At 44.8% G+C, this 25,008-nt stretch overlaps 2 protein-coding genes across 2 annotated transcripts in view; both read right to left on the minus strand.

Moving 5' to 3' along the window:
* LOC111872157 (alkaline phosphatase, tissue-nonspecific isozyme) overlaps positions 1-25,008 on the minus strand; it is an 86,104-nt gene that overhangs the window by 41,504 nt on the left and 19,592 nt on the right. The window lies entirely within an intron of this gene.
* LOC111872159 (glycine-rich cell wall structural protein) lies at positions 4,469-12,870 on the minus strand. The gene is made up of 3 exons (XM_023865752.2): positions 12,731-12,870; positions 8,458-9,114; positions 4,469-6,836 (listed from the first exon to the last, which is right to left on the minus strand). The coding sequence occupies exons 1-3, from the start codon at positions 12,743-12,745 to the stop codon at positions 6,609-6,611; spliced, it is 900 nt and encodes a 299-aa protein (XP_023721520.1). The 5' UTR covers positions 12,746-12,870; the 3' UTR covers positions 4,469-6,608.

The following is a 25,008-nucleotide window of genomic DNA, read 5'->3' on the forward strand; positions in this document are numbered from 1 at the left end:
TGCGCCTTCATCCTTCTGTTAAGTGTATCTGTTCTGGGCACAATATTGCATCACACACTGCGAGAGTATAGGCAACTTCAGGGAAGTCATGTGTATGTTGCAAATAGAATGTAGTAATTCTCTAATGATGACGTAAAGGTCTACGTCATCAAGATAATACTGGCTCCTTCCCATAGCAGATGGAGTATAGTATGTAGTTAAGACATTAGATTCGTAAGAAGTGGTGGCTTGAACCAGGGGCCGTGGAATTTTGATTATCTGAATTTAGTGTTTTTTTTATTGCTAGTGAGGTGGGACTAAGTCACTTGTACTGCGGCCACTTCTGGCCTATTGTACCAGCCCAGATGATAGGTGAGGGTGATTGTGGAGCAATTGGTGGAATGAAGATTGGCAGGGGAAACCGAAGTACTCGGAGAAAACCTGCCCCAGCGTCAATTTGTCCACCACAAATCCCACTTGATCAAATTAGTGGTTAATCGCATAATTTGTTGGCCATTCCAGTAAGATTTTTAAAGATAAATTTGCTCTTATGCTTAATTAGAAGAAAAAATGGGGGGTGTATAGGTATAGCTCCACAATTCTTGACTTCGGCACTAGATGAAGATGAGTGGTCACTTTCATGCCCCTGCCACTTGACACCCCGGGGAAAGAGGTCCCATTGAACAGGAGGCTAGGTGTGCTTCAAAGTCGTTCTGAAGTCTGTGGAGAAGAAAACACCTGCCGAGCTGTTTCTCTACTTAAAGTTTTAAAATACTGTTCCTAGCCCAAAGAGAAGGGGGCACGCGGTAGCGTAGTTCGTTAAAGCACTGTGCTACTAGTCGGAAGTTCGCGGGATCGAATCCTGATAAGGTGGATTTTTTTCAATTTACCTAATCCTTCCAGCCGCACTATGGCCCTGTGGTCGACTCAGCCTCTAACAGAAATGAGTACCAGGAATATTCCTGGGGGTAAAGGGAGGCCGGCGCGTAAGGCTGACAACCTCACAGCCATCTATGAGCCGATTGTCTAGAAAATGTGGGAACCTCGACATCTCACAACCCTATGGGCTTCCACGGCCTATTACAGGGATACATTTACTTACTTACTTACTTTACCCCAAAGAGAGGTAGAGGTCTTCGTTGCGAGGACCAACCGGACACTGCTGTATACGGAAGTAAGTGCTGTTTATTCTGAAAATCATACGAAATGTGTGGAAACAGTCTGTGGGCAAAAGGCAGAGTTTCTAAGTGCGTGAGCAGATGGTAGGGTCAATACCTATCGACCAGACACTTGAGAGTGAATGATGCAAAAGGGAAAGGCCACAAGCCGCGCTTCACACATAGCCCCAGTTAACCTACTGACATTTGAATCAAGAGTAGCGTTAGGAAATGGCGTCCCGCGATGGAGCGCAAGATCCTATTGAGGCCGTGCCGTGAGGCATCGCATTCGAACCGTGTGGACGGACGGCGTTAGCCCTGAGCAGTCTGCTGGACCCAGAGACAACGAGAGGTGACGTCACCTCCCTGTTGTGTGTGTACATGGGCTGAGAGAGGCTACTTTCAAATTTCGATGTTTCATCTTTCCTTTACTGTTTCAGTAACGTGACTTGTATTGCTTCTTGGCTTGTTTAACGGCGCTCTGAATTGTCCCTACAGAATTATCGAGTGTCCGGTGATCTGATGTTGACATGTTGAGATAAGTGGCCAGATAACAGATAAAGTTGTCCCTGTGCTTAATTAAACATCGTCTTTTCATGACAGATGGGGAAGTGGAGGTAGAGCACCATCATTCTTAACCTCGGCACTTGATGGTAGTGAGTGGTCAGCTCCACGACCCGGCTGCTTTACCCCAAGGGAAAGTTTACCCTGTACTCATTAGGTAGGAGGTTGGGTGGACCCCAGAACCGGTCTGAAACTGTAGGCAAAACTCTGTTCTCGTTCGAAGAATTGAACTCCGATTCCCCGACAACTCATCCCATAGCCTAGTCACTTCACGTACTGAGCAATCCTGGCTCAGGAAAGAAGTGGCCGTGGTAGACTTTGAGGTAGGATACTGTAGGGACTGAGGATAACCATAAAAATCGTCACTAAAGAAAACTTGTACCCTGGCTGATATTAGAACCAGGGAATTCCCAGCAAGAAGAAACTGGGGGTCTCTCTGGATGGGAATGCGTGATTTCTGTTGTAGAGGTGGCACAGATCGATGCGCCTTTTGAGCGGTGACAGGAGACATGACGCCTATTGGACAGCATGTCATCTCGCACGTGATGGAAAAAGCTTCCGAGAGAAGTTGCCTACGAAAAACATGGAAGGGTCAAAATAATTTTACGTGATTAAGTGAGACTACAGACAGGGTTTGGATTGGTAATTAGATTTATTGAACACTTAGAGTTCATAACTATAGCACCATCGCTAAATCACACATTCTACACTTCACTGCAGCACGTACGAAGTCGTATCAGTCCTCTGTATCTTCATCGGTTGTCGCCTCATAACGGCTTCCAACACCGTATCATCCTCAGCTTCCGTTTTCACATCCTTACTAGCCGACAGCTATCTCACAACTATCTCCTACTCTTCTAACTACCGTCTCAAGACTCTCTCTTAATCGCAGCTACTCTTCGTTATATACTCTCTGCACTGACCACATAGAAAACACATCTCCCAACAGGTATTCTCTTGTTGCGTCACGTAGCTATTGCATGGACCGCGCAGAGAACACCGCTACCCAGTTACTCTAGTGTTGCTTGTTAAGAACCTGTTATCTAGCAACGAGCTTGTTTGCAGAGCCGTTCCATAGCAACGGCTGTCGCTGCTAGCTTCACAGTTCTTGCACAGGTTTCGAAAGGTATATCTCGGATGAATGGTTAGCAATTCTGTAACCGTTATATCAACCGCTGAAGTTATCTCATGTTGTAGGATGTTTGTGCAAACTTAGACGCATTGCGGCCCTGTCTAATTTGAAGACACTTCTTCTGGAGTCTGAGGAAACGGAGGGAAACCCTCTCCCAGCATAAGCAGAATGCTTCACCACTGTGATAACCCGGTAGCAAGATACATTAGGGACAGCAGCTGAAACCCGAGTGACCAGACTTGCTACGAAACAAGTTCGAACATTTACTTCAAGATGGAAGCGGTAGTCGCTCGACTATGGCCGCATGTAGGCCTGTATGTTGCCTACATAGTCACAGGCCTTGCTGTGGTCCTGTGCCCTGACAGAAGTCTGCAGGAGCCATTGTTCGTATTTGTTCTGAGTTGCTTCAGTGCTCAAGTTGGGTAGCAACTCGGACAGTAGAGACTGACACTTCTGGTGGGTTAGTTCATTTCTGTTTAATAATCTCGAACACCTGGGACAAACATGCTGGCCATCAAATGTGTCATTCTTTTTTCTGTATACAGCAAACCCTCGCTAATCAGGTTACGTTTAATCTGGATCGAAATGTGAAAAATGAAAAATCCTGTTCACAGTTGAATACATTATTTTAAAACACACGTGGGATCTAGGAATAAGAAGGGTTAGAAGCAAGAGGATTTTCAGACTGTTAAGGGCAACTGGAAACAGACTGAAACCACGCAAGAAAATATCCAAGATTGGCTTGAGCTGGGTGAAGGAGACCCTGGATTTCAGGTTCTGACAAAGGAAGAAATTGCTGCAGTGATAATTTTATATTTATTTTCACCAGCACTACCTGCATTATTACATTTTTCATTTTCTTGTTTTACAAATATTTTGTGTCTTTTACTTCATTAATCCAGATTATCGCGTAAACCGGGTGATCTCTGTGCCCCCTCCAAAATTAAGCCGGATTAGCGAGTGTTTATTGTACTCCTTTTTGGAAATATTTTCACATCTGGGTTATGTTCGAGATGCACACGGAGACGCATGCAAAGTGTCCGTAATTCTTGTCACACTTCAATCGAAACTGAAATGTGTCGACAAATTTAGTCTACTTCCAGCACCAAATTTCATTAAAATCCTTGGCAGTTCTCAAGGTCCTACACTGACAGCGCTGTGTAGTCTAGCTCCTGACAGCCTCTTAGCATCACCCCACATGTAACATTCTTACAACTTTTCGTTGACCTCAGATAGCATGACATATACATACCAGTTTTCATGACGATCGGTTTAGAAATTCAAATAATATCAAGGGTGTTACCTAAAAAATTTTAGAGGCTGTAATATTGGTACTGCTGAAAATAAGCACTTCGCAAGTACGCCGTTGAGATAACCCCAGATGGCATGATATACATACCAAGTTTCATGGCGAGGGGTTAGGAGTTACAATAAAGTTAAGAGTATTACCTCAACAATTTTAGAGACTGGAATGTTGGTATTACTGATTAGAGGAGTTTATAATGTACGCCACTGAAATTGCCTCAGGTGGCATACACATACCAAATCTTATTAATATCGGTACAGGCGTTTGAACAATATTGTCATGTGTATTAGTGACTATAGAAGGGATTTGGATTGGTGAATATATTTATTGTTCAATTACAGGTCGTAACTACAAAATAATTATTACACTATTACTGATTTTCACACTACAAATCACTCCACACTAAGCCTTCTCACTGTACTTCCACTAGTCTTTGTTTGGTAACCCTAGTCCTCTGCATTGTTTTCGCTAGACGTTTCCTGGTAACGAATCTAACAATGGAGATTCTTCATCTTCCGTTGCCCGTTGATTAACACTTCACAACTGAACCCTCAGCTTTGTCAACTAATTGCTCCATTGGAACTTCTCTTCATATAGCTTCGGGGCGGACCTCGCGGAAAAGACCGTTTTATTGACTCCCGTTGAAATGTGTTTACCGAGTCGTTGCCTAGCAATGGGTCTGTACGTTACAGTATTAATACTTTGTCTAAGAAAATTCAAATTTTGTAATGTTGGCGTTAATGACGGTATGAATAAATTGCGCCGTTGAGATGGGCTAAGGCGCCATGATATAGACACGCATACACATAGACAGCAAGGTGATCTCATAAGCCCAACTTTAATTTTTTTTCAGAATAAGGAAATTAGGCTAGAACGGCTCTTTGCAAATATCATGGTAACATTACAGGATGTAGGGCTTATATAAATGGACGGTGAGTGTGGACTTGGGGTTCTTACGACGGTGATACGGAAGAATACTATATTCTGGTATGTGACGCCGTGTAGCCTGGTATAAAGCAGAGCTCTGCTTGTTGCGTGGATTACTCTTCACATTTGAAGTTACAGGCCAGACTACACGGCATCACATCCCAGAAGATATCACTCTTCCCTGTGATGTAGACGTATAGACATAAGCCTAGTTTAAGACTGTATGCGCTTAAATCAGTTGTGCAACACTGAAATTGTCTCTGCGATGAGATAATGCAAAATTGGGAGGGATGCATTTCGGAACATAGCTTCTTCCTACAGTTCTTTGATTTGTACTATCGGCCCTAGATCTGATAATTCTGACTGCTTAAAACTTGTAAAAATATAAAACTAACGGAAATACACGTATTTCAAAATAAATGCATAAAGGATTATTGATACATTGGTTATTCAAGGAACAGACTGTTTCAACTTACCTCCGGCAGCATTTAACAGCTGCAATTTTGGGCTCCCCCCAAGTCGTCGAAATGTGTGACTTGCGAACAAAGTTTTGTGCTTTCTCTGATTTGATTAGTTCAGCACTGACTACAGAGGTGAAGGACTCAAAACCCAAATCATCAGCTTCATGTTCATGTATAGGGTGGAACAGGACATAGTAAGGAAAACAAGTTGACATCACTCGAAGAAAATCTTATTAATACATTTATTGCCACCGTTTTCTTGCAAAAAATATACATGTATATATATATACAAACACAATACAAAAATACATATAAATGACGCAACCCAAGCATTGAGCAGTGAACGTAGGGTGTCTCTTAAAACTAATCGAATCAAACAATAACAAGTAAACAGATGAGCATCGACACATACATTTTACTCGCATACCCTGTTTCGTGAAGGTCTCTTAACAATACGAGGATTTCTTTAAGTATTCACGCGTAAGTTCCACTTTATTTAAAGAAAAAAGTTAGAAATGTCTTTTGGCTCTTCGCCATCAAAGTATTAAGAGCCAGGATTAAAAGAAATGGCACGATATTAAAGTTAAGTGCAATGCCTTTGTTACAACGCACGAATCTGCAGTCTCAGTTAACCCTTTAAAGCCCAGTGGTCACAATATATACCGCCTGCCTTAACATTCTATTTGTGTTTCGTATGGTTCTCACAACAAACAGCGACTGTTTCCCTAAACATCATTAACCGGTTGGTCTTCGTAGCGGAGACATAATGCGTTTCCTGTGAGGTATGAACTAAATATATATATATATATATATACTGTTTACAAGAAATCTAGTCTTCAAAAGGTTAATGGCGCGTCGGGTAAGCATTTGTATCATGCTGCGCATTGTTCAGTCGACATTTATACGTCACACACTCTGATTCCGCGCTAAGTGATGTTATATGAGAATCAATAAATACTGACACTGATTTCGACGAGTTATTTAAGACTTCTGCCAGTTGTCAGATGGCTTATAAACGGTATCACTCGGTAGTAAAGGCGATGTGTGTCACTGACTTCAGCATCTGGCAGGTGGAAACCGATTTAGTACGGACCGCTGGCACCAGGGGGACCGTAGCTGGAAGAGACACTGGCACCACTGCTTCCGGCTCCGATTGAACTGCTGCTGATACCAATTCCGCCGCCGCTGTATCCGCCGCCAACTCCGTCTGCAACGCCACCGCCAACTCCTGCACCGCTGCTAACGCCGATTCCACCCCCAACACCACCTCCAACACCAACACCACCGCCAATAGCGCCTCCGGAGGAAACCTATGGAAACAAAGCGAAATTCACCGAACTATTTTCTTGCGTGTAACGTTCCTGTTCGCTGTGTAGTGTGTGGCTTATTTGAACAGATACATTGTATTACATATCTCACGGAATATAAACCGCAAATGGGCATTCACAAAACACGTTGCTTTTTATCGTATCCAAGGGCACATTTACGAATTTCAGCCGTGATGCAGAAAATTGCATTTTCAGTATTAGGTTTCAGCTATGTTTTCTGGGTAGTTTGTGTACAAGCCGTCTTTAAGAAATTGCCACAAGAAAAGTCAAGGCGATGTGGAAGAACTAAAGCGGCAGAACGCTGCTGTAGCTTTCCGGCGTTTGAACCTTTTAGATGAAATTAAATGTACTCATCCGCAGTAAACACTGCGGAGAGCAATCACATTGAAACTGAAGGAACTGCAAACAGTTCCAGGAACAATGAAAGGTGAAACTGCAAGATGCATATATAAATCAGAGTAGAGCTAACACGAAACTGCCGAAAGAACGTCAAATTCTCAGAACTGTACCATATCTTGAGCTCACTTAATATTCGACAGTTTCGGTTACCATGCATTGACCTAGAGTAAGATATAGTTTTAAATTAAAATTTCAGTAAATTACTTGGTCGCTTGCATTAGAGGAAGGGAGGACTTAGAGTCACATCCTCTGGAAATGAGCAGTGGAGAACATTTGGACATAGGAGAGAGGGGGTACATCAAATCTTGAGCAGGCAAGGTTATGAAGTCCTTTGTTTTCAAGAAGATCTCCGGCATGGTGACAGAGGTTACCGTCGCATGTTGAAAACAGAATCTAGTAGTTTCTAATGATGACGCAATGATCTGTCACTATATGATGATGACGTAACCTCACAGATATTTTAGACAATGTTTAGGAGAAGGCTGGAGAAAACTGCACAATTTGGGTTCCCCACAAAGTATTGATGGACTTCTATGGAACTTCACGACATTACATCCCAGAAGGTAGCTGTACTCTGCATGTTATTAATCAATGGCTCTACAGCCCTTTGATGGGCCCTGACCTCTTCTTCAGTTTCGTAATCTTGTTTACACAACCGGTAGAACTCTTTGGACGAGTAATAAGCCCGTCGCAAGGACGCTGCCTACACACAGGACAACATAGAATAAACGCACACACAGACATCTGTGCCTTGAGTGGGATTCGAACCCACGATCCCGGCATTCGAGCGAGCGAAGACACGACTTAGACCGCGCGGCCACTCTGATCGGCCTCTACATGTTATAGGGATGATTAAATCAACTGGGCTGCGGTGCAAAGCGCTGTAGCACAGGGGAGAAATAGAAATATGAAGAGTTTATGTTGGAAGAGAAGAGACTGGAACACTGTGGCGTGCATGGGAGGAAAATATTGAAAATAAACAGCGTGCGAGGGTGAGAATTGGGTCCATTTGTCTCGGATTAGGAATGCGTGTGGTGGGCTATTGTGAACGGGAAATAATACTGATTGCCTGACCTACTGTCGGCTTAGGGCTCCCTCTGTGGAGTTCTAAGAATTCGTAGGGACAGTTCTTTCGTCTCAGGGGCCGCGAAACCACGCGGTTTATTTGCAGCGAGATGGTGCCCTGTGATGCATATGTACTGACCTGCTTCTGCGTCTTGTACTTGATGAAGTAGACCTCTGGTTTGGACGGCTGCGTAGGGGCTGGCTGCTGGATGTTGAGTGCTTCTGCCTCGTCAGGCTTCTTGACGAGCACGTAGATGAGCGTCTTCTGCTCGTCCTGGCCGGGCAGCTGGATGTTTGCGGCTGTCGGTGTGGGCGGCGTGGGCGCCTTGATGAACACAATCTTGTAGTGCTTCTGAGCTGGGCGGAATTGAGGCAGGCTCTGGGCTATGTGCTCCTCCGGCTCTGGGGGCGGCACGTGCACATATATGTGCTTCTGGATGAGGGAACCACCTCCGATTGCTCCTCCTGAGACGCCGCTAAATGACGCCCCGGAGCCACCGCCAAATCCGCCACCGAGACCCCCGCTGCTGAATCCTATGCCGCCGCCACCGCCGCCGCCACCGAGACCCCCGCTGCTGAATCCTATGCCGCCGCCACCGCCGCCGCCGCCGAGAGCCCCGCTGCTGATTCCTATGCCGCCACCGCCGAGAGCCCCGCTACTGATTCCTATGCCGCCACCGCTAAAACCGCCGCCACTTAACCCGCCCCCAGAAGTTCCAAAACTGCTGGACGGCGCGGAGTACGAGTACCCGGCCTCTGGGCGAGCCTGCGCGAGCACCCCTAGAGAGGCGACGAGCTGTAAGGGAGCAGAATGCTGTAACTGGGGTTCGGAGTTCATTCACACCGCCTTGAAAGCGGACAGACAGACGCACTGAATCGTATAATTATTTCGTGGGAATTCTCTAAGCTGTGAAGCCGGAGGTTCATGTAAACAGTACTCAAAATGCAGCTCCTACCTCACAGAAAACACACTGCGTCTCCATTACAAAGACCAACCGCTTAATGCTGTTTTGGGAGGGGGGATTATTGTTTATTATGAGAATCGTACGAAACAAATGCATGTAGGATTTGAGGTTCTCACAGCGGTGGTTATGAAGAGTTTTGTCTTCTGGGATATACGCAGTGTAGTCCGTTGAAATTCAACCGCCGTTTCGGAGGTACCTATCGCCTCATTTTTCGTGACTCGAAGAATAAGCTAAGAAGCCAACCTGTTCTTTGACCCTGAGGTTGGAGGCGACATGTTCCTCCGAAACAGAGGTTGAATTTCAACGGACTACACGGCATTATATGTCCGAAGTATAACTCTTTACATAAATACCCTCTCTGGGCAAAAATATAAGAATTTCTTGAAAGTTGGGGTGGGTGGTACTTGTAGTACGCACTGAGCTTGAAAGGGTTAATGAGGAAAATTTAGTAGAATTATCATTCGCACTACTCGTGCAGTGAGGAGTTGACAGATGTGATCACCGACATGTTAAGTCAGGTGACACAGGTAGCAGCCACTGTGATTCAAGGGGCTAAGGCAAATGTACCGCAGGTGCTGCGCGCCCCAAGGAGGAGCAAGACCTTCTTGCAGAAGAGGGGAACAGAAGTGAGATGACACTCGGCCCCAGTATTTGGCTTGTCCGTAAAGCCAAGCTGCAGAAATGCACCAACATTTCCGCAACGTCTGTCTATCCACACGTAACAACAACTAGAGAATTCCGAAAAACACTTTTAATATTTGATATTGGAGAGTTTCACTAAAATTAATGTACATTCTCCAAGTTTTGCTTAAAACCGGACAACAATAACAGACACTTCGTATGAGGACCCAAATGCACTTCTGCACATGTATCTCGGAAAATACTGCACAAACTTTTTCGAAGAAAAGTCGGAGAGAGAAATGGAACGCACATTTCACGTGAAATATATTTTTCGGCAAGTTTTACTGTTGTATGAGTAATTAAACAATAATTGAGCTTATGCGTTAGAGCGGTTAAGCTATGCCCATATTGTTTGTAATATCTGGATTCCGTAAGCTTTGTTTCCCATGTTATACGATGTACATGTTTCCTGTAAAAGTAACACTAGTTGAAATGATGGTCGAAACATAAAACGCATTCTCTGTACAACGGAGCTACAATTATCACGTATTTTATTGAGTACACTTGAGAGAATAAGTCTTAAATGCGCCTAATAATATGCAGACCGCATGCACGTAATGTGTTCCTTGCTACGTACATATACACACGTCCCTTAGATTGGTACGTGGGTCTGGTTATGTTAGGTTAGCATGGGGCACGCGGTAGCGTAGTTGTTTGAGGCACTATGCTAAAGCTGGATGATTTTGGGTTCGATTCTCGATGAGGTCATTGGACTTTTCAATTTACAGATGTCACCTGTAGGGCTGTAACAAAATTGCTTCCTCAGTCATGCGCCTGCGTACAGAAAGTTTAAAAGTTTGGAAAACTTTTACAAGTTTACAGAAATGTTTGCGAATTTCGTGTGGTTAAATCAAACACATTTGCTAGTGGCCCAGTGTCACGCATACACATTGTTACTTCTGAATGCTTCCATGGCGCTCCCACTTCTGCCAATTCCATGGAACATAAAGAAAATCTAAGTAACTAATGTATTCCACGGAGTTGAGTTCTTGAGAAGTCGCAAGTCTCTTAGCTACTCAAGAATGTGCTAAAGACATCTGGCTTGTAATTTATATTATTGTTATACTGCACAGACTTACTCATTCTTGTCTTCTGTCGTCATGTGTGTTCGTTATTATGTCATCAAGTAGTTGCGAACATGGGCAGAAAATGACAGGAGTGGAATGTGTCTCCGAGTCGGTATTTCAGTGCCCTCCTTCCGGGAACCTGATCCTCTAGATAGCAGCGACGCTTAATGTGCATTTATAGTCTGTCAAATTTGCTGTCTTAGTGAAATGTAGATGTTATACAGAACTTTTATTTAGAGTTTTTTGAAGCAGAAGAATGCCGTCTTCTGGTAAGTGGCGCAGCGTAGATCTTGTGTGAACTAACGTTTCGGAGAACCGTATCGCTTCCATATTAAGGGTACTTTCCTCCGAAACGTCTGTTCACACAAGTCCTACACTGCGCCATATCCCAGAAGACGGAATTCTTCATAGTCACCGCCGTGGAAAACTCAGATCTTTATTTTGAAGTAGTTTGTTTCAGCGGGATATATACACGTATTCCTTACGGTAGTCTCCCATTTCGCACGAAGGGTCGTTTTCTATAAATTAAATGAAATGTTATCTTGGACTCATGTGCTTCATACGCGGGATATGATGAACCGAAGTTAAATTTTCCTGGCCTCTGTCTTTGTGTGCCCCCGGTAGCCCCGCCCACCCTACCAGTAACAAGTCCGAGGATTTCGGAGTTGAATGTCTCGTCACAGCTTCCTTCATGCACATTGCGGTAACAGGCATACAGATTATCCGGTCCTCTGCGTTTATTGGCAGTCAGCATGTTTTTGTTCAGCGCGATCTCAGCCCACAGGTACAAAAACGCATCTGTTCGCTTCGCCACCTTTGTCTGTCTGTCCGCATTCAACGACTCAGGAAACGCCGAATGTTTTATCATAAACTTCCATACTGGGGAGTTTTATTAAATCCTTTTCAAAATAATTCAATTTGGTTGAGGCACTATGTTACAAGCCGGTAGGTCGCGCGTTCTGTTCTCGATGAGGTTATTGTATCCCCCCCCCAATTGACCTAATTCTTCCAGCCGCACTATGGCCTAGGGACGACTCAGCCTCTAACAGAAAAGAGTACCAGGAATCTTCCTCTGGGGCAAAGGGCGGCCGGCGCGTTATGCTGGCCTCACGCCATTTGTGAGCCGACTGTCTAAAAAATGTGGGAGCCTCGACGTGTCACAACGGTATGGGCCTCCACGGTCTGTTACAGCGATAGCTTCACCTTTCTTTGCAACTGTAACGGACAGTTTACGTGAAGATCTACATGCCTTTCTGTTGCATATCGAGCGTATATCGCTAAATGTTTATTGCAGCAGAAAATGTTTCGAATAAAATTTTACTGACGAATGGAACACGCATTTTATGCTCAATACAGTTTTCCGTAAATATTCTCAAAATCTTCCAGACCGGCCGTGGAGCCCAATTAGCTTCCTAGCCAACGGCTACAGGGAGCTGCTCCCCTGGAAGCAAAGCGACAAAGTCGTGAAGCTGACCACTCACCTCCATCTAGTGCCGATGTCAAGAATCGTGGAACTCTACCTCCAGTTCCCAGTACGTCTTCGTGACATGGTGCTGAGTCAATTAAGCATAGGGAAAATCTCATACCTTGCAGTTTATGATATGCATAATGATAATCCTAGAACTGTGAAGATATGCTTCCTTTTCCTGATCTGTAACAACTGCAGCCTAGCGAGTCGGGGGAACCAGCACTAACTTACCACTAATACTTTCATCGTTGAATACGCGTCTGGCTGTCCCTGCTTCTGCTTCGACGGTCTCTTCCCTGAGATCGACTGCTGATGCCCACACCGATCATGACGGCTTATAAACCGTGCCCGGAAGGGGGTGGGGGGAGACCGCGTGTGATGCCCCCTACCCGGGGATACTGACCGCCCCCATTGCGGGCAGCTCACTGACACCTGAGAGCAGCAAGTCGGTACCCGAGCCTGACTTGCGCGCTAAGGACTGCCGTCTGCTGTGTACAACCGCGGAGATTAAAAGCGATCTTCCGGAGTGTGACGCCGTACAGACTGCCATCAAGATGCAAGCAGCAGGTTCCTTCAAAAACTTTTGTTATTAGAACTGCAAGCCATCGTATTCCGTGAGACAAGTTATGCTGATACTCATCAACATGAACGCAGAACTACACCTCTGCCTTTGTTCTGCATGAGTGCGGAACTCGGTCCCATACATACCCTCAGGGTGCTGAGGGGAACAGGGAGGGGGTATGACAAGAGGGTGAAGAAAACTACGTGATGAAGAGCTTCATAATTTTTACTCCTTGTCAGATATTAGTAGTATGTTCAAATCAAAAGGAAATAGATTAGTGGTACATGTAGCACGCATGGGAGAGCTGAGAAGTGCATACAGAATTTTGGTCGGAAAACCTTGAAGGAAATAAACCACTTGAATATTCAGGTGTAGATGCTAAGCTAGTATTAAGACGCACCTTAAACAAACAGAGCTACAGGATGTGGATTGAATTGATCTGACTCAGGATATAAAACAATGGCGGGATCTTGTGAACACGGTAATGAACCCTTGGGTTCCAGAGAGGTCGCAATATTAGTTAATTAGCTAAGAAACTATCATCTTCTCAAGAAAACCTCTGCACATGAAGTTTAAGTTACCCTGTGTCTAAGCACCACACTCGCGTTATGGTGTAGCGTGTAGTGGAGACTTAGCTTCATGCCTTTAGACTGTGGGATTCGACTGAGATAAGCAATCAGCTTCATACTGCCCCACCCCGGGGCAACTACTCCCGGTACCAATTGGGTAAGGACTAGGAAGGAGCAGGAGAGATTTCCTACACTTGCTGGTAATCAAACTCCGAACGGCAGATACACAGCCGGTCACTTTACTGACGAAGTCTGGTTCAAGTACATGCATGTGCCTCCGAAACGTCGGCAAAATCTCCCACATCCACATTGTGTGACAACCAAAGAACAGAGGTTGGTCTTTGTTATGGAGAAGGAGAGTGTTTTCTGTGAGGTAGATGAGTTTAAAGCTTAAAAGTTGGGATATCACGCTGTGCAGAATGGAGTATATGTTCACCGATGTTTCGAAGCAGCGAAGTGATTCCATCTTCCGGATCTAAGACAAAGTCAAGATAGCACTGAGCAGAGAAGACCGGAAATACATACGAAGTCGGGGACTTTCAAGTCCAAAAGAAGCGTGAAACTTTGATTGGAAATATAGCAACTAACTTGGTGCACAAAAACCTTTCTTGAGAAGCTGACAGTCGCCCAGCTGGTCAAGAAATTCCCTGAATTTTATGAACCCTGAAGGTTATTTGCCGTCTTCAAAACATCCCACCACTGAACCCTATCTTGAGCCAGTTGAACCTAGTCCACAACATCGCAATGTACATGTCCATTTTATTATTATCCTTCCATCTACGTCTGGGTCCATTTATGCTCAAGTTTCACAAACGGTCTTTTCTCTTCAGATTTTCCAACAACAATTTTCAATGCATTTCTCATCTCTCCCGTATGTGGTACATAATTTCTTTTTCTACATTAATAAAATGAAAGCATAATGGGAAGGTAATATCTGTTCCTATGTTTGTCTGTGGGTAGATTTAATCTTTGAAATTACGAGTAGGATTTCGATGAAATTACGTGTTGGAATGTTCATTAAACTTGTCAAAAGAATTTGATTTACACGTTTACGACCCATTGTATCCGGCAATACAACTGATCTTCATAAGACCAATCGTCTTAAAAGGAGCTAGTTCATGCCATAAAAGCAGACTCCAACAAGATTTAAAACGTTTGTCTGAAATATTCCTCGATATATTGAAATACAAACAGCAGTAAACGTGACCCTGCGAAGTGGCGCGTCTGGGCCCCCTGTGAAGTGGAGCTCCTGTGTTCCTCAGTGAAGTGGCGCGTCTGGGTCCCCCTTTGAAGTGGAGCGTCTATGTTTCTCTCTGAAGTGGTGCATAGGTATGGCTGTGTTGAGAGGTGCATCTCCGTCCCTCTGTGGAGTGGGATATCGGTATCGCTGTATGAAGTGGTGCAATTGGATAACACGCCTTCCTCGTGTTCGGAGATATCCTGGGTGTCCGAGATAGTCATATAGAATGAAAAACGGGATCCCAAAAAATTACTTCATCCTAATCAGAGGGACTGAAACTGCGTGAATGCGTCCATATCTCGAGATAGGGTTTTCAAGATCACAGTACTTACTGTGTATATAGAAGTACTGCAGTGTGTATAGAAGAGACTTTAAGAAAAAATAACTTACTCTCTTCACTGCTTTCAGCCAAGCGTCGGGTAAAGATGAGGCCTCGTTTTAAAGACCGAGGATATGATAATGTGCTGCCTGATAACGGCCACCGCACGCGTCAGTAGAAGATGACAGATGATTATGGGTTAATGGTGGAGGGGAGGATCCAAGAAACTCGAAACACAAAACTTCCAGTTTGTCACTTCAACAGATCGAGTCTCACATGAACTCACTCAGAACTGAACCCGGAACTCTGGAGTGAGACACCAGCTCGTAGCCGCTTGAGCTACGTCCCAGCCTTTAATTATAATAAAAGGAAATAAAATCAACTTCCTTCTGAATCCCTGCACTACGGAGCCCGCCCTCTCGTGCCACAGAAAGTGGCCGAGAAGTGCTGTAGATGACGGAAATGCCTGAACTTTCATGAAATAGTTTGTTCAGAAGCAAAGCAAATAGTCTCTGCTCGTGGTACGGTGATGTATTCTTCACAAAAACAGAGCCTTCCCTGATAGTTTCAGCAATTATTCGATTTTAATATGGCTGTTTCCTGCTTCTGGTGAAAGGTTGTTGCAGAAAGCCGTTTAGCAAAATAACTCGCTTCAAATGCGGTGGAATTGAATTAAGCGTCAAGGAAGGCATGATGATGACGATGATGATGATGATCGCCAGTCTCTGAACCTCTTTAGACCAGCAGAAAGTTGGTGTGTGTACACAGATCGTGAAATTCTTTACACAGAGAAATGCCAGAGTTTACCGGACACGTCAGGCCTGTCACCCGACAGAAAATGTGACACGTGGATCCTGGAACGCGACCAACGGGCGCATTCAGAGTAACGGGGGAGAGTTGCAGATGTCCTGGGGACATTCCCTTGTATCATGCTCAGTTGGGTGCAAAATACAACCCTTCTAGTCTAAAGATCAAGGCAAGGAATTCCTCCAAAACGCTGGTATCTACCAGACTATACGGTATCACAACTCAGAGAACTGTAATCTTAAAAAAATAAATACTTAATTTGTCATATATGTGTAAATGTAAGTTAAAATTATCCCTGTGCTTAACTAAGTAAGCACTACGCTATGGAGGTGTATGGCGGAGTGGATGTATATATTCGTATTTTCTTGACCTCAGCACTAGTTTGAAGTGAGTGGTCCGCTTCATGCCCCTGCCGTTTTACCTCTGGGGAAAGAACCTCCGGTACTCATTAGATAGGAGGTTGGGTGCGCCCCAGAGATGGTCTGGACGCTGTGGAGAAGAGAAAATTCTTAACCCCACTGGGACTCGAACTCCGACCCCTCAGTCGCCCAGCCCGTAGCCACTCGCTATACCGACTAGCTATCTATACGTTTTTAAAAATACCACTCTGAATTCATGGTGTTCAGTGGCTGTCGTCAGTTGAGTCAAATGTTGCGATAGTATTTCCAAGGTGTCCACCTTCCCCTCCTCCCACATTCGCTTGTTGCCCCCACAGACAAGCCTCAACCCCATGTAGTTTCATATACATCTCTTGAATCGTCTCTCCACCCCTCTCCTCGGAGAAGGTTTTGGAATCTATTTGAAAGTCTCACAGGGGTGGTTATGAAGGGTACTGTCTTTTGGGATGTAAGGCATTGTAGTCCGTTTAAAGTCAACCGATGTTTCGGATTGACATATTGCCTCCATCTTCAGGATCAAAGAATAAGCCGAGCAAGATAACATGAAAGCAAGGGACAAACATTTTATTGGCCGTCTGAACTTGGAATTCGTATAAGTCACAGCAACATGTAGAAAGACCGGTTTTAAAACTCCCGAAATTATGAATGGTCTAGTAGCACCCGCTCTTAAGATGGAAGGAGGAGGAGGAGGAGGAGGAGGAGAAGAAGAAGAAGAAGAAGAAGAATTAACTGCTGCTGCCTCCATGATCAGGGATTTGCTACCAGGGCACATGGTGTCACAGCCAAAATGTTTGCTGGCCAGTTACCCATATCGAGTCTACTGCACGTTTCTTACCGCGTCAAGAGGCAAAGAGGAGAGCCCTGGACACAGTCCACTGCGTACTTCCTACCATAGAAACGTGAAACAGGTTCGTGACAGTCACAAGATCCGAAATGCAGCATCGGTTGAAGTAGGCCTGCATTCTCCAACGGAATATGCGTGTGTTCAACTGTAGCCTTTGTGAATGTTTATTCCTCTGTGGTCTTGATGTTCGTTTGTTGCATATGCAAATTGATTTCCTCGTTTATGCTTCACTCTTGTGGCAGAAATAGGAACCAAAACATTTTACCCAGAGGAAGACATAATTTTCATTATAAATTTGAGGACCGAAAAGTCTGGAAGAGGTTCACTGTTACGGACAGACTTTTTTCTAACAAAGAAGCGACATGCGCACACCAGAGTTCCCCTGTTTGGTACTGTAACTGCTGTGTCGTTACAGAATAAAATGCTAATGAAAGCGCTACCTCTTTTGTTGAAGGGTCCATATTTTTCCATGTAATTTCATGAAATGTACTTAATATTTAAAATTGAATGGAACAGAATTTCCAGATCTTGATTATGTCTATTTATTTTGTGCCAACTCCCAACTTTGTTTTATAAAGAGCTAGATTTAAGTGATCTGATTTTGGCTGAAGCTTCATATAAGTACAACTGGACGGAAACTTATTTTTTATTTATTTTATAACGCTTTAATTGTAGAGATTATATCTCGTCGAAGACAGGACGTTTAATGAATGTGGCGCATTCGGTAGAATTGACGGCGGGAACCGAAGTTCTTGTAGAAAACTTTCCCCAGTACCACTCTGTTTGACATAAAGCCCACATTACACGGCCTGGGATCGAACACGGGTCACCGCGATGGTAAGCGAAAAAAAAAAGCTTTTAATGTAGACAACAATAACCTTTTCATCAAAATCAATTTTGTACTTTCGGAAATGAGATATTCTTTAACATGTTGGATTAAATCTCATTATGCCTTCTTTAGCTTCCTGTGTAAACACACTCAAACTCTCCCTGTTGATATCGGTGTTACATTGTAACTGATTAACCTTTTAAAGGCCAGTGCTTGCTATATACACCACGAGCTTTTGCATTTGTTCGTGTTACGTTTGATGCCCACAATATGCAGCGAACGTTTCCGTGAACATATTTAATCGGTTGGTGTTCGCAACTGAGATGGAGTGTGTTTCCTGTGAGAAAGCAACAAAATTCTATATGTTATTTACATGAAATTCAGGCTGGCAGGATTAGTGAAGCCCACTGGAGCTATCTGTTCCAGCGGATCAGTGCATCTGCGCAGTCTGTCACGGTACATGTTTCGTCATGCTTACGTAATTGAGAAACATATATAGTCTGCTTCACCTCTTGTATCACAGCCTTTCTCTCAGATTGTCATCACACGCAATGATGTAGCTGTTAGCACGTTGTAGCCTCAGGTTAGGAGTTCCTCAGGCCCGCCATTACGAATATCTGCACTCATAACACATGTCATTCTCCTCTGTGGCAATGGAGAATGAGTCTTCCTTCAAAAGCTAATAATTTCTGAGCTAATCATGAAATTTCTTATACAATATTTCCGACCTTTACGACGGTGAACATTATACTGTGCCCTGGGTTATGACAACATAGGTGGTACCAATGTTTACGGGTAACATATCCTCCATCTGCAGGGTAGAACTCAACCGTGAGAAGACAGTGCCTTCATTTTAAATGCCTATAACCACGCGCAATGCTCAGAACAGAAGCCACCCTGAAGATGCTGACAATATGTTCCTCCAAAGTGTATGTAGCCGCTTAGCGAACTATGCATAACCGAGAATTCCCTGCTTTCCTGTGCGTTCATTGCATCTTCTTTGTATGAATTGCCCGAAATGTAACAGGTGTAAGAATGAAAAAGGTAAAGCTATCCATGTACCAGGCCGTGGAAGCCATAGGGTTGCGAGACTTTAAGGCTCCCATATTTTACAGACAGTCAGCTCACAGATGGAGATTAGGTTGTCAGCCCTGCAACCCCAGGAAGGTTCCTGGTACTCATTTCTGTTAGAGGCAGAGTCGACCCCAGGGCTACAGTGCTGCTGGAAGGATTAGGTCAATTGAAAAAAAAACAATGACTTCATCGGAAATCGAGCCCGTGACCTTCAGGTTTGTACTATAGTGACTTAACCAACTACGCTACCGCGAGACGCAGTGTAAGAATACGGATTACAAAAATAGTCTTTGTGTTATTGTCTGAAGGTCTTTGCTAATTGCCTCTCCTACAACACAACCAAAGGCTCTGGAACCATCGGTTCACTCTTCGTGCCCCCTTCCTCCCGAAATGTCGCAGCAGCGCGTTCAGTTTCCCGCACAGCTCCGCCGAACGATGGAGCACCAAATTCACCACTTGTTCGGAAAATCAAAATTCCCTGTCTCAAACTCCCAAGGATTCTAATGTTTCGGGTTCTCAGAAGTAAGCGCGGGCGAAGCCTGGGAACATCTTAACAAAAATATGCTTTCACTCCCCCCCCCTTTCCAATACTTTCCCTTTTCACCAAATCTCGTATTACTCTTTCATATCCTACCTTCCCCTTACCCCTCTTGCCACGTGCCCTAGAAACTAGGACAGGGCACGTTTGAACATGAGACCTTGTACGGTCGCTTCTAACGAGGTGGGTCACACCGTGCATTTTAGTCACTTCACGGAGCTGAGGCCTTCTTGAGAAGCCACCAGTTGTGCAGCTACTCAGGAACTTCCCAGGATTTTATGGAACCCGAAGGTTCATTAGCGTACTCACAAGAATCCCCCACTGGTCCCTATCCTGAGCCAGAGCAATCCAATCCAATCCAATCCATACCATCCCATCCTATTTCTCTAAAATCCATATTAATATTGCCCACCCACCTATGTCTTGATCTTCGTAATAGTCTCTTTCCTTCTGGCTTTCCCACAACTATCCTAAATGAAATCCGCGTCTCCCTGTTTCGTGCTACATGTCCTGCCCATCTCATCCTCCTTGACTTGATCACTTGGCGAAGAGTATAAGTTATGAAGCTCCTCATTATGCAGTTTTCTCCAACCTCCCACCACCATGAAGAATATAAACCTGTGTCCTTCGTCGAAGGGATCTGGCCACGTTTCATGTAGGACTGTTTAAAATCAGTTGCTTGGAGTGGCTGAAGAAAAGGAGAACGAATCCTGAACTGCTGTTAGTCGGTGCAGTATCTGAAGCAGATAACTTTCTCGTTTACAAACCGTTAATGCCTTCCAGTATGTCGTTACTGTGTAACGACCAATAAAATGTGTTAAGTATGGATTGTTTGATTATTTAACAACGCTTTTACAAGGACATATGAAAATAAGGACGACTAAATGACCAATTTTGAAAGGATGATATAGAAAGTTATGTGGCCCCTTTAAGTTTGACCCAGTATCCTCGCGCCGATCACAGTGGCTGGCCGCGCGGTGTGAGACATGAAGCAACGCTGGGATCGTGGGCTCGAATCCCACTGGAGGCATGGATGTCTGTGTGCGTTTATTCTGTGTGTAGGTAGCAGCCTTGCGACGGGCCGATCTCCCGTCCAAGGAGTCCTACCGACTGTGTATATACGTTATTAAGAAACTAAGAAAGCAGCCAAGGTCCAGCAAAGCGATGTAGAACCATAGATAGATAGATAGGCATTATGTTAGAGGAGGTGATGAGAACCACAAGCAGCGTACAGAACAGGACAGAACTTATAGTGGGATGAGCTAAGCTTTTTTTTTATTGCTAGTGGGGTGGGACTAAGTCTCTTGTACTGCGGCCACTTCTGGCCTATTGTACCAGCCCCAGATGATAGGTGAGGGTGATTGTTGAGCAATTGGTGGAATGAAGATTGGCAGGGGAAACCGAAGTACTCGGAGAAAACTGCCCCAGCGCCAATTTTTCCACCACAAATCCCACTTGAATCCCACCGGGATCGAACCCGGGCCCCCGCGGTTGGAAGCCAGCGACTAACCGCTTGAGCTATGCCGCGGCCCTTTGAGCTAAGCTTAGTACAGAGACGATGGTTGCGTCCGAGGTCACTTGACGGCGATAACTTCAGTGGGCTGATCACAGGGCTACTGTAAAGGTGCGCTTTATTGGAATCCCAGCTTACGCTCCATGCACTTTGGTGGGTCAGGGACAGTAAACTGTTTTCGCATGGAGACGCAACGCGCTCTATAACCCCCAATTGTAACTTCATGATATTGTTTTGTGACCCTTATTGTTTAAATCGTCTGGTTCTTGGTCTCTAATGCGTAGTGGGTTGAATGTATAGAAGGAGCGCCCTTGGCCCTCAGCCACGTCAGTAACTCGAGTGCCTAAGCCGTTTGTTTTGGCGTCGCGCCTTCCCATTGAGCCACTTCAATCCGAAGAAGACGCACCAACGCGCGTGCTTGCGCCTTATTGGCCGTGCCATAGATCAGGGGGTTAGTCTACGTCAGGTCAAATGGGATTTGTGGTGGAAAAAGTGACATTGGGACAAGTTTTCTCCGAGTACTTTTATTTCCTCTGCAAATTCTCATTCCACCGACTGCTCCACGCTCATCATCTATAATCTGGGGCTGGTACAATAGGCCAGTTAGTGGCCGACGTACCAAATAGACTCAGTCTCACCCCACCCCAAGAAAGTAAGGAAAAACTACGGAGCAAACTGAACTCCTACACCCTGAGTTACCTCTGTCACGCCTCTCCTCAAGATGAGATGCGGTCGCTTAGTGTCACCCACTCAGATTTTTGTTTTTCTGGAGGTTCCAAAATTATCCCCCCCCCCCGCATTTTGCAGCTAACCCTTACTTCCTTAAACCAAAATTCCTAGGCCCCTGTCTCAAGCCGCTACTCCTACCCAACATATCGCCTTCACTTCCACTGTCCTTACCAGAAGGACGAGAGGGCGAAGCGTTGCAATATTCTACCAAATTCGTGCCCCTTCCTTCCCGGAAATGAAATGTCTCAGTTCTGTAATGGCTCCCTTTGTACGTGCTTCTCTACTACTTTTCTCTCCCGTCTTCAGGCTTCGAGATCTTGTAGGTGGGGCACACAGAGGGTCAGAGTAAGGGCCCCCAGACGGGCAGTTGAGGACGAAGCTAGGGGTTTGTTTCGACCGTAGGGGCTTCACAACAAAGTGGGAGTGCCCATAATTTCGCAGCACGCATACACACACACACACACACAGTTGGGGGAGACTCGAATCTGAGACAGCAAAATATGGTCATGAGTCACGTGGGATTCAAACCCAAGAATGACTTCGCTGGCGAGGACCGCAGCAGTTGTAAACGACAGATCCATCCTCTCGTCAGAGAGGACGTTATGTAAGAACTAAAACCGCAAGTGTTCAATTGAAAAAATTATTGGTCGTGGGTCCCAAGGGGCTTGACGGCAAGACAAAATGATTGGCGGTAAACCTCCAGCCGTAAAGTAACGCTCTCTCTTTCTTCTAGATATGACGTAGTATAATCTCATAGGTAGTATTGGCGGACACCATCTTGATTGTGGACAGTCTTTCAACCATGACGATGGAGATAGCATATTCCTCTGAAACGTTTGTGTCCACCTACCAAAATATACGAGGTCACATTCCAGAAGAATTATATTCATAATCACGGCCGTGAGACGCACAAACCTCAATTATATTCAGATACCCGGAGCATTCCTGTTCGTGTGTTCGTCAGGGAGCAGTTTCACTACTGTCGGTGGAGGAAGGGGGGCATGTTCCTCGAGGTCGTAGTTCACACACCGATCGCTTCCTGCAGACGTCTTCGCCTGTCTGTCTGTCTGTCTGTGGAATGTTAACGGAGAAAGTAAAAAATTACACGTCATCACTCCAAGCCCCGGGTGACAAATACACAGGACCATATCTCCAATTAGCATTGTATTTGGTGAGAGCTTCACATAGAGTTTGCCTCAATTTCCTTCAATGCTGCTTGCCCAATTTGCCCTCAGATTTATCCCTTACTTATCTACGTATATCTCTGCTGTAAATTCAAACCCATCGCTGTAAATCGAACTACACTGCAGATTTCATTAATACGGAGGCAAAAATTACTTTTAATTTTTAGTATTTCGTTACAAATAAATAACTCTTTGGAGCTGATCCCTTCTTGAGAAGCTGCCAGTCGCTCAGCCACTCAATAATCCCAAAATTTTATGGAACCCTCCACTGGTCCCCATCCTGAGCCACATCAATCCAATCCATACCATCCCATCCTATCTCCCTAAGATCCATTTTAATATTGTCCACCCACCTACGCCTTTGTCTTCCCAGTGGTCTCTTTCCATCTGCCTTTCTCACCAATATCCTATATGCATTCCTCGTATCCCCCATTCGTGCTACATGCCCTGCCGACCTCATCCTCCTTGACTTGATCATTCTAATTATACTTGGAGAAGCGTACAAGTTATGAAGCTCCTCATTATGCAGTTTTCTCCAACCTCCAGTCACTTCATCTCTCTTCGGTCCAAATATTCTCAGCATCCTGTTCTCAAATACCTTCCTCCCTTACTGTCAGAGACCAAGTTTCACGGCCATACAGAACTACAGTTTTGTATATTCTAGGTTTTATGTTTTTGGACAGCAGACGAGAAGACAGAAAGTTCTAGACAGACTGATAGCAAGCATTGTCCGAGTTCTTTAAAGTTAAGTAAAGTAAACCTATCCCTATAACAGGCCGTGAAGGCCCATAGGGTTGTGAGACGTTGAGGGTCCCACATTATCTAGACAATCGGCTCACAGATGGCAGTCCGAGTTCAGTCTCCTCTTAATTTCCTCCTGAATCCGGTTTCGATCTGTTATCATTGTTCCCAAATATCTGAACTTTGCCACATTTTCAAAACATCTGTTTCCTATCTTTATGTCATGATTTTGCCCTGCATTCTGGTGACGAGACAGCAACATATACTTAGTTTTCTCTGTTTTTACTTCCAGACCAACCTCCTTACTTGCGTCAATTAACGTTTGTATGTTTTTCTTTATGAGTAACTCATTGTTAAGAGTAAAAATTGTCGAAGTAAAATAAATACATTTACAATCAAAGTGAAACATCGTGGCTTGTCATATGGCGCATGACCGGTGTGTGATTCCCCGTTGATGCTACTGTTGAGTCAAACCTTCACCAGCTGTTACACACCTTCACAACTGAGCTAAATGTCGCCCAAGCAGGTTGGATTGACTTGGACGGTAACCCGTATGTCACAGGCAAGGCTGCGCTGTTTCCGGTCTGACTGGAAGTGTGACATTGACAAACAGGACATGTATAAACTGGTAACGATTTTCTGTCCAGCGTTCAGTAGAAGGAAAAGTAACATGCTTAACAGCTGACAAACATGGCCTCAAATACCGTCTTTCTGAAACAACTTTCCATCTGCTGGTTGCGGTGCGCGTCGGGCCGAGTAGAAACGGTCCCGTGTATGCGACACCTCACCCGTCAGCCTGGTTGCTTACTGTGACAGTACTGTCGCGGGCGATGGGGCTTACCGCCTCCCCTTAGTTGAAGTCTTAAATTTGTTAAAACAACATATAGAAATTCAGTTCCTACATCACCCGCCTTTGTGGTCTAGTGGTTATATTTCCTGGCTACAGATCCGCAGGTCCGGGTTCGATTCCCAGCGCGACCAGATTTTCTGAGAAGTAGTGGGTCTGGAACGGGGTCTACTCAGCCTAGTGAGGATAACTGAGGAGCAATTTCAAGGAAATAGCGGCTCCGGTCTAGAAAACCGAAATTAACGGCCATGAGGATTCGTTGCGCTGACCACGCGACACCCTCTATACGCTAAAGTTTGCATTAATTTCGCCGAG

The sequence above is a fragment of the Cryptotermes secundus genome, unplaced genomic scaffold (assembly GCF_002891405.2).
Source record: "Cryptotermes secundus unplaced genomic scaffold, Csec_1.0 scaffold574, whole genome shotgun sequence".
Taxonomy (NCBI): domain Eukaryota; kingdom Metazoa; phylum Arthropoda; class Insecta; order Blattodea; family Kalotermitidae; genus Cryptotermes; species Cryptotermes secundus.

Excerpts from the sequence above, each read along its gene's own strand:
- LOC111872159 (XM_023865752.2), bottom strand. Across the intron at positions 6,837-8,457 it reads AGTACAAGACGCAGAAGCAG|GTTTCCTCCGGAGGCGCTAT; the intron begins GTCAGTACATAT and ends TTGTTTCCATAG.